Below are 13,774 nucleotides of genomic sequence, written 5' to 3' on the forward strand. Positions count from 1 at the left end.
AAATAATTGGTTTTGGGGGTGACCAGAGAGATATACCTGCTGGAGCACGTGCTACGGGTGATTGCTGCCATGGTGACCAGCGAGCTGAGATGAGGGGGGACTTTACCTAGCAGTGTCTTGTAGATGACCTGGAGCCAGTGGGTTTGGCGATGAGTATGAAGCGAGGGCCAGCCAACGAGAGCGTACAGGTCCCAGTGGTGGGTAGTATATGGGGATTTGGTGACAAAACGGATGGCACTGTGATAGACTGCATCCAATTTATTGAGTAGGGTATTGGAGGCTATTTTGTAAATGACATCGCCGAAGTCGAGGATTGGTAGGATGGTCAGTTTTACAAGGGTATGTTTGGCAGCATGAGTGAAGGATGCTTTTGTTGCGAAATAGGAAGCCAATTCTAGATTTAACTTTGGATTGGAGATGTTAGTTGTCCACATATTCTAAGTCAGAGCTGTCCAGAGTAGTGATGCGGGATGGGCGAGCAGGTGCGGGCAGCGATCAATTGAAAAGCATGCATTTAGTTTTACTTGCGTTTAAGAGCAGTTGGAGGCCACGGAAGGAGAGTTGTATGGCATTGAAGCTCATCTGGAGGTTAGTTAACACAGTGTCCAAGGAGGGGCCAGAAGTATACAGAATGGTGTCGTCTGCGTTAAGGTGGATCAGAGAATCACCAGCAGCAAGAGCAACATCATTGATGTATACAGAAAAGAGAGTCGGTCCGAGAATTGAACCCTGTGGCACACCCATAGAGACTGTCAGAGGTCCAGACAACAGGCCCTCCGATTTGACACACTGAACTCTATCAGAGAAGTAGTTGGTGAACCAGGCGAGGCAATCATTTGAGAAACCAAGGCTGTCGAGTCTGCCGATGAGGATGTGGTGATTGACAGAGTCGAAAGCCTTGGCCAGGTCAATGAATACGGCTGCACAGTATTGTTTCTTATCGATGGCGGTTAAGATATTGTTTAGGACCTTGAGCGTGGCTGAGGTGCACCCATGACCAGCTCTGAAACCAGATTGCATAGCGGAGAAGGTATGGTGGGATTCGAAATGTTGACTTGGCTTTCGAAGACCTTAGAAAGGCAGGGTAGGATAGATAAAGGTCTGTAGCAGTTTGGGTCAAGAGTGTCCCCCCGCCCTTTGAACAGAGGGATGATCGCAGCTGCTTTCCAATCTTTGGGAATCTCAAATGACACGACAGAGAGGTTGAACAGGCTAGTAATAGGGGTGGCAACAATTTCGGCATACTGCTGCTGTAAAGGAAGCCTAGCTTACAAATTGTCAGCCAACGTATTTTAAGTCATTACTTTATTACATTGCTCAATATTTTCAATAATTAGTTAAAGCAATGAATTTGTATCCATTCTCGTCGGACTTCGGCTGCATATTTTCCGCCAATCTGAAAAGCTGAAGCCACGCCCATTTTCGGAAGAATTGGATTATGGGCACTAAATATGGAACGCCGTTTGGATCTTTGCGTGTCAAAAACAAATACACGCATTAAATAACAGTATTTGACGGGTCAAATAAGCTTTTTTTCCCGACACGTCAAATAACACAATTACATTCTAAATTTGCATATGCAAGTTGTACAATACTGCGTTGGTAATAAGGCATTATTTGTTCAACCGAATGGGAAAACGATGGTGTGAGCATTTGGAATTAGATCAGGATCAAAAACATCGGTATCTAGCTAGCTTTAGCTTGGTACCAAGCTAGCACCAATGCAACCAGCCTGAAAACAGTGACCAGTAGAAACTGGAAACTGCAGTCATTTTCAATATTCTTAGCAACGATTTAGGAATTCATGTTAGTAAGTTTTAGCTGTGTTATGCACTATAGGCCGTTACCATATATGTGATTGAATATTATCTGCTGTTGGCTTGTGTGGATGTATATGTTATGCAACATAGCTGACTTGAGACATTGTCAACAGTTTCAGGGCCATGGGCCTTTCTCGGGATGGAAAAATACAGAATAACATAGGAACAAAACTGTGTTTTGTTAGATAACAGGAGCCAGGTGTGTGATAACTGTATCGAGTGCATGGGCGCATAGATATTCTACACAACTATAACGACTGACCGCTGAAGCGCCTAGGGGGCTGGGACCAGCTCGTGCGCCAACAATCAACGATAGGCTGAGTGACTTTAAACCACGCCCAGTCTCTACTTTGACAGGCCGGCTCGGAAGCAGGAACTACTTCTGTCAGAGTATATTATAATAACTTTGTCAGGAACAAGTCAGTTCTCGGTTATACGAAAATTGCATTTACCACATTGCTTAGCTAATGACTCAGTGTCATACTGATTCGATTGACGCAACCCGTAGCCACTTATTGTTCTCCTATTGAAATGACTACCTAGCCAGCTACTTAAAGGCCGAGAAAGGCCTATGGCCCTGAAACTGTTGACAATGTCTCAAGTCAGCTATGTTGCACACACAAGCCAGCTCACGTTATAACGTTATAAGCAGCCAGTTAGCTTCATCTGGCTAGTTGCTTGACCAGCCGCACTGCTTCTTAACACAGCGCGCATCCAACCCGGAAGCCATCTGCACCAATGTGTCGGAGGTTACACCGTGCACCCGGCAACCTTGGCTAGCGCGCACTGCGCCCGGCCCGCCACAGGAGTCGCTGGTGCGCGATGAGACAAGGACATCCCTACCGACCAAGCCCTCCCTAACCCGGACGACGCTAGGCCAATTGTGCGCCGCCTCCCGGTCGTGGCCGGTTACGACAGAGCCTGGGCGCGAACCCAGGGACTCTGATGGCACAGCTGGCGCAGCAGTACAGCGCCCTTAACCACTGTGCCACCCGGGAGGCCGCCTAGATCATGTTAAACAAGGTTGGAGTGTTGGAATGTGGAGCAATGAAATGGTGTATAAGTACTCGGTGACACCTACAGAACACAACTGTGAAGAGTTTATGCAAATATTAGCGTCTTAGCTCTTATTGCAGGACTTTGACTATGGGAAATCACCTCCCCAGTCAGCCTATTGTGCATATTGAAATTCAAATTGCACTGTACAGCCTTACCTAAGGATTGGGGATCAATGAAATGAGGTATCAGTCTACTCAGTACACAAGTGCTTTTTTTCCCCAAAGTCCTCAGAGTGATCAGGCTCCAAAACATCCACATTGCATAGTTTCTCCTCTGGAATTGTGTTCAATACACATAGTAGGTTCACTGGTAATATGTGGCTCAATTCAGTTGTTTAAGAGTCCCGCAATAAGAGCTACGACGCTAATGTTCACTAGATGTCACTGAGTAGACTGATACTCCATGTCATTGATCCAAAATCCATAGGTAAGGCTGTACAGTGAAATAGGTATTCCCCAAATGCAATTCTATAGTCGTAACAATGTGATTTTCTGGATTTTTGTTTTAGATTCCGTCTCTCACAGTTGAAGTGTACCTATGATAAAAATTACAGACCTCTACATGCTTTTTAAGTAGGAAAACCTGTAAAATCGGCAGTGTATCAAATACTTGTTCCCCCCACTGTATATTGTGGCTTATATATATATACACACAGTGCCTTGCGAAAGTATTCGGCCCCCTTGAACTTTGCGACCTTTTGCCACATTTCAGGCTTCAAACATAAAGATATAAAACTGTATTTTTTGTGAAGAATCAATAACAAGTGGGACACGATCATGAAGTGGAACGACATTTATTGGATATTTCAAACTTTTTTAACAAATCAAAAACTGAAAAATTGGGCGTGCAAAATTATTCAGCCCCTTAAGTTAATACTTTGTAGCGCCACCTTTTGCTGCGATTACAGCTGTAAGTCGCTTGGGGTATGTCTCTATCAGTTTTGCACATCGAGAGACTGACATTTTTTCCCCATTCCTCCTTGCAAAACAGCTCGAGCTCAGTGAGGTTGGATGGAGAGCATTTGTGAACAGCAGTTTTCAGTTCTTTCCACAGATTCTCGATTGGATTCAGGTCTGGACTTTGACTTGGCCATTCTAACACCTGGATATGTTTATTTTTGAACCATTCCATTGTAGATTTTGCTTTATGTTTTGGATCATTGTCTTGTTGGAAGACAAATCTCCCTCCCAGTCTCAGGTCTTTTGCAGACTCCATCAGGTTTTCTTCCAGAATGGTCCTGTATTTGGCTCCATCCATCTTCCCATCAATTTGAACCATCTTCCCTGTCCCTGCTGAAGAAAAGCAGGCCCAAACCATGATGCTGCCACCACCATGTTTGACAGTGGGGATGGTGTGTTCAGCTGTGTTGCGTTTAAGCCAAACATAACGTTTTGCATTGTTGCCAAAAAGTTCAATTTTGGTTTCATCTGACCAGAGCACCTTCTTCCACATGTTTGGTGTGTCTCCCAGGTGGCTTGTGGCAAACTTTAAACGACACTTTTTATGGATATCTTTAAGAAATGGCTTTCTTCTTGCCACTCTTCCATAAAGGCCAGATTTGTGCAATATACGACTGATTGTTGTCCTATGGACAGAGTCTCCCACCTCAGCTGTAGATCTCTGCAGTTCATCCAGAGTGATCATGGGCCTCTTGGCTGCATCTCTGATCAGTCCTCTCCTTGTATGAGCTGAAAGTTTAGAGGGACGGCCAGGTTTTGGTAGATTTGCAGTGGTCTGATACTCCTTCCATTTCAATATTATAGCTTGCACAGTGCTCCTTGGGATGTTTAAAGCTTGGGAAATCTTTTTGTATCCAAATCCGGCTTTAAATTTCTTCACAACAGTATCTCGGACCTGCCTGGTGTGTTCCTTGTTCTTCATGATGCTCTCTGCGCTTTTAACGGACCTCTGAGACTATCACAGTGCAGGTGCATTTATACGGAGACTTGATTACACACAGGTGGATTGTATTTATCATCATTAGTCATTTAGGTCAACATTGGATCATTCAGAGATCCTCACTGAACTTCTGGAGAGAGTTTGCTGCACTGAAAGTAAAGGGGCTGAATAATTTTGCACACCCAATTTTTCAGTTTTTGATTTGTTAAAAAAGTTTGAAATATCCAATAAATGTCGTTCCACTTCATGATTGTGTCCCACTTGTTGTTGATTCTTCACAAAAAAATACATTTTTATATATTTATGTTTGAAGCCTGAAATGTGGCAAAAGGTCGCAAAGTTCAAGGGGGCCGAATACTTTCGCAAGGCACTGTATATATGCATGTATACTCCGTATTTTGGCAAATTTAGTACGACATCCGGGAACTTTTGGCATACTAACTATAGCCATACTATGACCAATAAGCATACTACTAGATTCACGTCATAACTAATACGGTTAGTGAGAGTATTCGAACACAGCTCCTGTTTCACTATTAACTACTGTACTGCGGTCATCTCTACATGCCATGACAATGCTAAGTAAACACATATTGATCAAGGACAGGTGTGATAATATACAATGAAGAGAGAACATACATTCCACATATGAGTTTATCAAGAAAACATGTTTCAATGATTCATGTCCACAGAGCTAAATATAGATTTCCTGCCCAATTATCATGAGGAAATCATATTTAGAAATGGGGCAGGAAACACAGTACATTCAACAGTAAAACAAATTATGAAACTGGGCAATTCAAGTACCAGAAATGAGGTGTAATTTAGAGCTATATGGGAACAGCAATAGAAAGTGATATGTTTTGTGTAATCAGCAAAATATCAGGCCAGGACTGATAAGGGGGTAAAATCATGTTGTTTGGCCTCTGTACTTGACATTTGTAATTCTTTACAAATTGTCCCCAAATCTCAATTACGCATAATTAATGTGGTTTGTGTGTTTGAAATTCCATACAATAAGATGCAACAACTGGCTCAGAATGACCCCAAATAAAGATTTTAAATAATTTTATTGAAAGATCAATTTCAGTCCCAGACCCTTATGGTTTCAAAAAGCAGGCTTTGGGTTTAAGCGACAACATCCCAGACTCTTTTCCAAAGCCATCTCTTTGCCAAAACAGCAGCATTTGTAATCATATGAAAACTTATACAACAGGTCACTTGGCACATCCAATTCATACCATGGTGTACTGTTCTGGCAGTTAATACTTAACACAACTAGTTCCATATCCAAGCAAATTGATTGACCGCAAGTGAAATGTATACAGTAATCATATCAGAATGTCAGAAAAACTCAATGAGAGTATGAGACCAGCGAAAAGTTGCTTCTTATTTAAAGAGCTCATCATTACTGGGTGATGACAAGAATGGATTCTGGTCACAAAACATTCACCAGACCCCAATGTTCTCTTTCCAGAGGCAATCTGTCAGCCCCAGTAATCAGCATTGTGACGAATGAATCTTTCAGCATCAGCCATGTTGAGTAGTGTTTGGATTTCATGTGTGATGAAACAGTCAACTTACATGGAAACATCTAAGCAGAGGCATGTAGATCCATTTGAAGTGAATAAGAGCCCCACTCACATCTTAACCAAAGGCTTGATGACATGTTATAGGGCAATACTGGTTTAAAATGGGATGTTCAAAATAAACCAACATGTACTCTGAAATGGATTATGCCATTTGGTCAATTCCTGGGAGAGCATCTTGTTTTGGTATTAAGTATGGTCAGAACAATGTCAAATAGTTTCCATATTGAGGTTTAAATCAGGGCTTTGCATGTCGTTGGGAAGCTGTTTCAAGTAGATACTAATACGGGGCATTTTAAGACATTCGGAAAGCATGCGCTGATGGACAAAGTGAAAATATACATTTTGACAAAACCCAGGTAAGAGTAATATTTGCAACAAATAAAAGTGGACTTTTCATATTCACATAAAATGTCAATATCAGAAATGCATTAGTTGACTAGACCAAACTTGACTGAAGGGATTGAGAGCTTAGTGAAGAACAGTTTCCAAAACATTACAGCTTTTCTGATCATTTCAGGGGCTTTCGGGACATGTTGAAGAGCTGTAATACTGTAGCCTGGCAGATACACAAGTAGGATAATTGAGTCATCCACTCCACTTGGAAGATGTAAGGCTGGTCCTGGGTTAACAGTCACCTTGACAATCATATTGATGAACAAACACAGGGTTGAAAAAAAAAAAAACTTGTTTAAGAGCAAATTGTTTGTATTGACTAAAGGGAAATTATAACCAACATATTCCACTACATTGAACAGAGAAGTTACAATAGTAAATGCTGCTGCATGGGGTATACTAATATCTTCCAATTTATGATTAAAACAGACGACATTATGTTGAAGCTGATTATTCCATCTTCCCTGTTTGCATTAGGTGATAATTTTGCCTGAGGAGAGTGGGTTTTGCACATTTCTGACAGTGAACTGGCTTTACAATTGCGTAGGGAAGCTGAAAACAACCTTGCCCCACAGCAGATCGGCATAGCCAAGTACCATCACTAACTAGAATTACAGTTTACCATGACCAATTATGAAAATTACTTGACCAGCCTGTGTTAACCCTTTATATTCATTAAGCTCCTATCAGCCGAGGATGCAGCTGCTCTTCCATGATGTCCTTCTGGTTAAGACATATGAACAAGAAGTAAGAAAAGCCAAACAGAGGCACCTGTGCCTGACTGGAGTTTTTATAGCATTGTCTTTATTAATTGATGGGGAGTTGTATCTCTTTAAAAGGAAACAAATTATGAACAGCAACAGATGGATAATTTGATGGCAGCTTTTGCATAAAATACTGGCTGACATTCAAGATGAAGAAAAAAACAAGACACTGCCTTGTAGTACTGATTGAGGAGTGTAAAATTATAACAGATCTTGTTACCCCTATGTAAGTCCAAAAATAAAAAAATAAATTAAAAAGAAAACATAGTAAAATAGTTGATCAGAAAACGTGATATCACAATCCATATTTTTTTTCTCTGAAACTATTTGCATTTGGCTTAAGATCTGCTGACTCCCTTTCAGTGTCACTATCACCCCCCAGTCTACAAACCAGGAAAGGCTGTTTGGAGATGTCCAAAGAATGTGGATTTTCCATTTCTACTCTTTGAGAAATCTGTGTGCACTAAGGTGGGCTGAGAGTATGAGAAACACCACCACAAAGCTTTTCCGGATGCAATGTAGCTACACAACGATCTGGCCAAACATGCCACAGTCTTAAAAAAAGAAAATATAATGTGGTCTGCTTTGTCCTCACTAGTGCTTTTGGCGCCAATGAGGGGAATACTCCCTTCATGGCATCTTTAATAAGTACTTTTAGAGCAAGCAGAATCCAGTTTCTTTCTCTGTCTGGTTTCCAGAGAGAAAAGAGTAAATGTCAAACTAGTGCCAGTTATGAAGTTGCTGATGATCATATTCTGCTATAAGTTTCTTTATATGTGCCAGTTTGTTGTGTAGATATTCACAGCGATTCTTCTCTTGGCTATAGTTTCGATTCGTCTGTGAGGGATAGAAAAACAATCAGTATTTGCGCAGAAATTCCTTGAGCAGCTTTACGAAAAGGAAAAAAAAAAAAAAGAAATCCCAGATGCAAAGCTTACCTTTTTTATTTTACGATACTCTTGGAGTATCTGATTGTGGATTGTCTGTAAAAGAAAATACAAAACGATTTATAAAATGGATCAATCAGTGATTTCATTCAAATTTTAATCCTGAAGTCGAACATGAAAACAAAAATAACTCTGGAGGGCACCATAGTGCAGCTGAAGTGCTTAGGCAGAACAGTAGTCACAATGCTCCAGGGGGTGTACCTTGTACTGGTCTGTGCCTTGTTGGAGCTGCTTGAGCTCAGTGTCGAGCACAGTGAACTGCCGAGTGATGCCCTCTATCCGAGAGTGGAGGCCACGGTACTCACTGTACTCAGTATTAAAGTCATTCTTGTAGGTCTGACGCTGCTCGGAAGAGCCAATCACGGTATACTTCCTGTTCAGAGAGGGGGGGAAATGCAGAACTAAGAAAGAGGAGTGATTCAATGAAATACCTTTCAATTGCGCACTTTCCATGTCGTCAAGATCTGTTGCTGGAAACAGTCATTTCATTATACGTGTATTGTGGTTTTGTAAGAAGAAGGAAGTGCTTACGATAAATAGTCTGCCATCTCAGTCGATGACGAAGGAACACTGGTGTTGTTGCACATTCCATTGAGATCTTAAAGGAAGCACAAGGTGACTTAGTAAGATGACCCTTCTCCATTGAAGCCGATACATGAAGACTCACTATTTATTATCACTTACATCAGTCAGGGCTTCCATTCACAAGAACGCAGACTGCAGTAATCTAGGTATAGTGTTCATATATACACATTTGATCAATTCATGTCAATTGGGACAAAATCAGATATTTGAACTGTAAGGATGAGTATGTGTTGTCTTTCCATTGTGCAAAAAGTCTGATGAATTATCCGATTTAAAACTCATGAGCTAGAATCATGCTTAGCAGTAGAGGTCCCCAATTTTGCCAATTGGTCACCTGATTTAACTGAGTGCCAATGTGATTACTACAAACAATGACTATAGATCTCTATACTATGACAACTCACCTGTGCTCCTGTGTGGAATACTGCTGCTCTTCAGGTTGTCAGGGCTGGAAGTGATGTCACAGGCCTTTCTTGGTTCAGGAATACGCTCCTCCACTCCCTTCCTCTCCCTCTCTTTCTCTCTCTCCTTGGACTTTTCCTTGTCTTTGTGTTTTTTGGACTTCTTCTTGGACTTGCCGTGCAGGGAAGGCGAGGAGCTCTTGTCTCGGGGCCTGTCGAGGCCCATGTGTCTGGGGGACGAGTGGCCCAGGCTTGGTACGGACAGTGCTGCAGGCCCAGAGAAGACGGGTGGCTGGCTCAGTCTCTCGGCCATGGCTGCCTCCTGGCTCTCACAGTCCCGGCCATTGTGGCTGGAGTCGTTGCTGACGTCAGAGAGTGGGTCGAAGGGCCGGGGGATGTCCAGCAGGGGGAGCTGGGAGCTGGATGTCACACTGTCTCCTACTGCCGCGACCACGGCCCCGCTCACCTCCTTCCCATTAGAGGAACTCAGCTTGCCATTTACTGGTCCCGCTGCCTTGTTGGCGAGGTGTGATATCCTGGGCTTTTTGTTGGCCAGTGGATCGATGAAATCCGCAGCCGGCCGTTTCTGGCAGAAACAGAGTTTGAGGCACAAAATGAAACTGGGAATGTGGACTCATTTCACCTCTAAGGATTCTGAGAAAAACTATGAGCTATAGTTTCTATTGATGACACATCAAGATAAAGAATATATACAAAAATGAAGTTAATGTGCTGTGCTGGTGAGAAGCAGAGGAGAAGGTCAGAGTAGTCAGAGTGAAAGGGAACTCAGCTACACTGAGTGTGTGATAACCGTGCCCTTTCCACACAATGCATGGTATTGTATTACTAACCGACTTCATTTGAACCGGCCTACACTAACAACTTTAGAAGTGGCTGACCTAATCACAGTGGAGCAGGAAGTCCTTGGTTCTGAAATAATACTAGGCCCAGTTTAAAGTCCTGTGGACCGGCACAGCTCCTTAACCTGTTTAATTTGGCAGAACTCCTCGAACGTCTCTCACCAAACCAAACTGGCCACATAGACAACTGCTCCGCTGTGGGTTTCTGTTTACAGCTAGTGTTCAAAAACTCCCTCTTTTCAACACCATTGCACGTTTGTGTGTACGAAGGAGGGGGAGACTGGAGTGTGTATTTGCTAATGTGTAAGGGAGGGAACGGAAGGGAAAGGACATGAGGTGTCTGAGGTGAAAACCCACAGGGCGGAAGGAGCTAATAATAAAATCTATAGTAACTCCACAGAGAACAATGAGACAGATATTTCCCTGGATGTATAAATGCTCCTTGCTTGTTCTGCCCACTATGACTAATTTGCTCCCATTGGAAACGACAAGCTGTGGTCTCTCTTGGTTTAGTTATAAAAATCTTTGGTAACTCCTCCTTAGAGGACGCTCTGTGAAGACGGTGGGGAGGAGGTGGAAAAGAATAAAGGGGTGGAGGAGCATGGCGCGTGTAGCTCAGTTGGAAGAGCACAACGCCAGGGTTGTGGGTTCGATTTCCACGGGGGACCAGTATGGGGGGAAAAGTATGAAAATGTACGCCCCTCACTACTGTAAGTCGCTCTGGATAAGAGCGTCTGCTAAATGACTAAAATGTAAGAGAAGGAAATGGAGGAAGAAGAGGCTTACCTGCAACGGGGAGCTGCTGGACAGCTCTTTGGGAGGGCTCACTGGGAGTGGGACCTCAACTGGAGGTGGCGGAGCCACTGTGGTGGTGGTCGTCGTGTTCTGAGTCTGACTTTGGGCCTGACTCATTTTCCTAAAACAAAGCAAGTCACAAACTGAGTCACCACACAGTGAGACATAAATAATACATTGCAGAGAGGCCAACATTTTGACTTTCATTATTTGGGGGAAAACTTTGAGTTAGGGTTAAATCTATTGCTGAAGTAGGTCGAGGCACATTGGGGCCATATCTGCGAATATTAGAAAAGTGTCAACTTTCTCAGGTCTCAAAATGCGCATCAGACAATTAAAATCAATCAGCGTAGTTGCACTTGATGAAATACTACATACTGTATATCCACCAACCAATGGCATTTCTTAAAATAGGTCAAATTGGCCACCAGCAGGATATTTTAAACCTCCAGATTGAAGTGTTGAATGCCAATATAGCATGATGCATTCTTGACTAGGCTACTAACGTTAGACAAAATGCAAAAGGCAAGTCTTCGCATATAGGCCTATGACAAAAATCACATTTTTGCTAATCCGTTTCACACACACACTCTTCTGTGGGAAAAAGATCAAGGTCTATACAACACTTAATGCACATGAAAAAAAAAAAAAAAGTAAAAAGAGCCATGGCCTTTTCAATTGGCTGTCATGTACCATCATCGCATCCTGGTGGTACACACTGCCAAAGAGTTTGACTCTAAAATGGAAGTGTACATTAAAAGGAAAAATCCGACAACACTGAAAAATAAAAAAAAGTGGTTAAAAAAAAAAACTTTTGGCATTATAATAAGGTTGGTAGCAACATGGAAAATCTTTGTGGAAACCTGTTGCAGCTCAAGTCGACAAAAAAAAAAATCCACAATGCAATTCTCTGTGCTGACTGGCTAGCTAGGTAGCTACACACAATAATCCCAAAGACAATATCAGCATGCAAAGTAGCTAGTTCACTGTAAAATCACCTAAACAAACTGCACAATCAATTTAGAAGTCTAGCCCATTTTTTTTCCACAGCAAGAGAGTTGCCATATTAATACAATAAACTCTTTTTCATTATCAAGCCAATTAAGAATATCGTAGTAACTTGTAACGGCGTTAGAAATGCAGTAATAATTATATTGTGAAAAAAACACATTGTGAGCTATGACATGAAGTAATTTGAATATGTTGCAGGAGAATAATTTGCCCTTATTTAACTCGCCAGATCATTTCCCATCAATGGATGTCGATTTAACTCGATTGAATGCTATGATTAAGCAGTAAGACACAAGTGGGTATGGGACAAGTGGTTAGAGTGTTGGGCCAGTAACCAAAAGGTTGCTGGATCGAATCCCCGAGCTGACGAAGTAAAAATTTGTCGTTCTGCCCCCGAACAAGGCACTGTTCCCCGGTAGGCCGTCATTGTAAATAAGAATTTGTTCTTAACTGACTTGCCTAGTTAAATAAAAGGTTAAATAAAAATATGGCCAATATACCACGGCTATGGGCTGTTAAGCATGACGCATCACGGAGTGCATGGATACAGTTGTTATCCGTGGTACATTGGCCATCTACCACAAATCCCCAGGGTGCCTTATTGCTATTATAAACTGGTTGCCAATGTAATTGGAACAGTAAAAAGTATATTTTTGTCATACCCATGGTATATGGTCTGATATCAAATCAAAGTTTGTCACGTACGCCGAATACAACAGGTGTAGGTAGACCTTACAGTGAAATGCTTACTTACAAGCTTTAACCAACAGTGCAAAACATTTATTGGGTGAACAATAAGTAGGTAAAGAAATAGAACAGTAAAAATACTATACAGTAGCGAGGCTATATACAGACACCGGTTAGTCAGGCTGATTGAGGTAGTATGTACATTAAGGTATGGTTAAAGTGATTATACATATGATGAACAGAGAGTAGTAGTAGTGTAAAAGAGGGGTTGGCAGGTGGTGAGTGGCGGGACACAATGCAGATAGCCCGGTTAGCCAATGTGCGGGAGCACTGGTTGGTCGGCCCAATTGAGGTAGTATGTACATGAATGTATAGTTAAAGTGACTATGCTTATCTACACAGGAAGAACTTGGCTCGGTCATAAATGATCTAAATTGGAGGGAACGATGTAGGAAGACTTGAGAACTAAACTGCCATTGTACCGGAGTGGAGGAGAGACGCGACAGTTCGAAACCTAAATGATGTCATTTTCAGTTTATAACCTGTTGTAAATTGTATCATGTTCAGTACTCTCGAGAATAAACGCTAGTGCTTGATTTTGAGACTGGTCTCCACATATTTTATGCAAATAAGTTTCTTACAAATCCTTCGAAATGGGCTGAGTGTATTAATTTAATTGGGTATTAAACATATAGGAATTTAATTCCTCTAACATGTTCACAAGTAGAGCCCCATTGAGTTGGCAAGTCTGCAATGAAACTAGTACTAGGTGGTTGTGTTAATTCATAGCACCAACTCCAAGGTTAACTCTATTCCCTGTTCCAATGGACCTGTGACATATTGGCACATGACAGCATTATGGTGGCCTTGCTCTACATTGTTATTTTCCTCAAATCAATGCCATTCAGTCTCAGACAGATACAAATAAAACTGACCTGGTTTAACACAAGTCAGACATCGT

At 42.0% G+C, this 13,774-nt stretch overlaps 1 protein-coding gene across 1 annotated transcript in view; it reads right to left on the reverse strand.

Annotated features, from left to right (window-relative positions):
- Positions 1–5,829: 5,829 nt before the first annotated feature.
- Positions 5,830–13,774, reverse strand: part of LOC139406534 (RNA polymerase II elongation factor ELL-like) — a 38,935-nt gene continuing 30,990 nt past the window's right edge. The window contains exons 7-12 of the mRNA XM_071149217.1: positions 11,107–11,236; positions 9,464–10,046; positions 9,006–9,072; positions 8,676–8,847; positions 8,466–8,510; positions 5,830–8,364 (exon numbers count right to left, since the gene is read on the reverse strand). Of these exons, the coding sequence (XP_071005318.1) occupies positions 8,248–8,364; positions 8,466–8,510; positions 8,676–8,847; positions 9,006–9,072; positions 9,464–10,046; positions 11,107–11,236 (1,114 nt within the window). The 3' untranslated portion in view covers positions 5,830–8,247. The remainder of the gene's footprint in view (positions 8,365–8,465; positions 8,511–8,675; positions 8,848–9,005; positions 9,073–9,463; positions 10,047–11,106; positions 11,237–13,774) is intronic.

This window comes from Oncorhynchus clarkii, chromosome 4 (genome assembly GCF_045791955.1).
Source record: "Oncorhynchus clarkii lewisi isolate Uvic-CL-2024 chromosome 4, UVic_Ocla_1.0, whole genome shotgun sequence".
Classification (NCBI taxonomy): domain Eukaryota; kingdom Metazoa; phylum Chordata; class Actinopteri; order Salmoniformes; family Salmonidae; genus Oncorhynchus; species Oncorhynchus clarkii.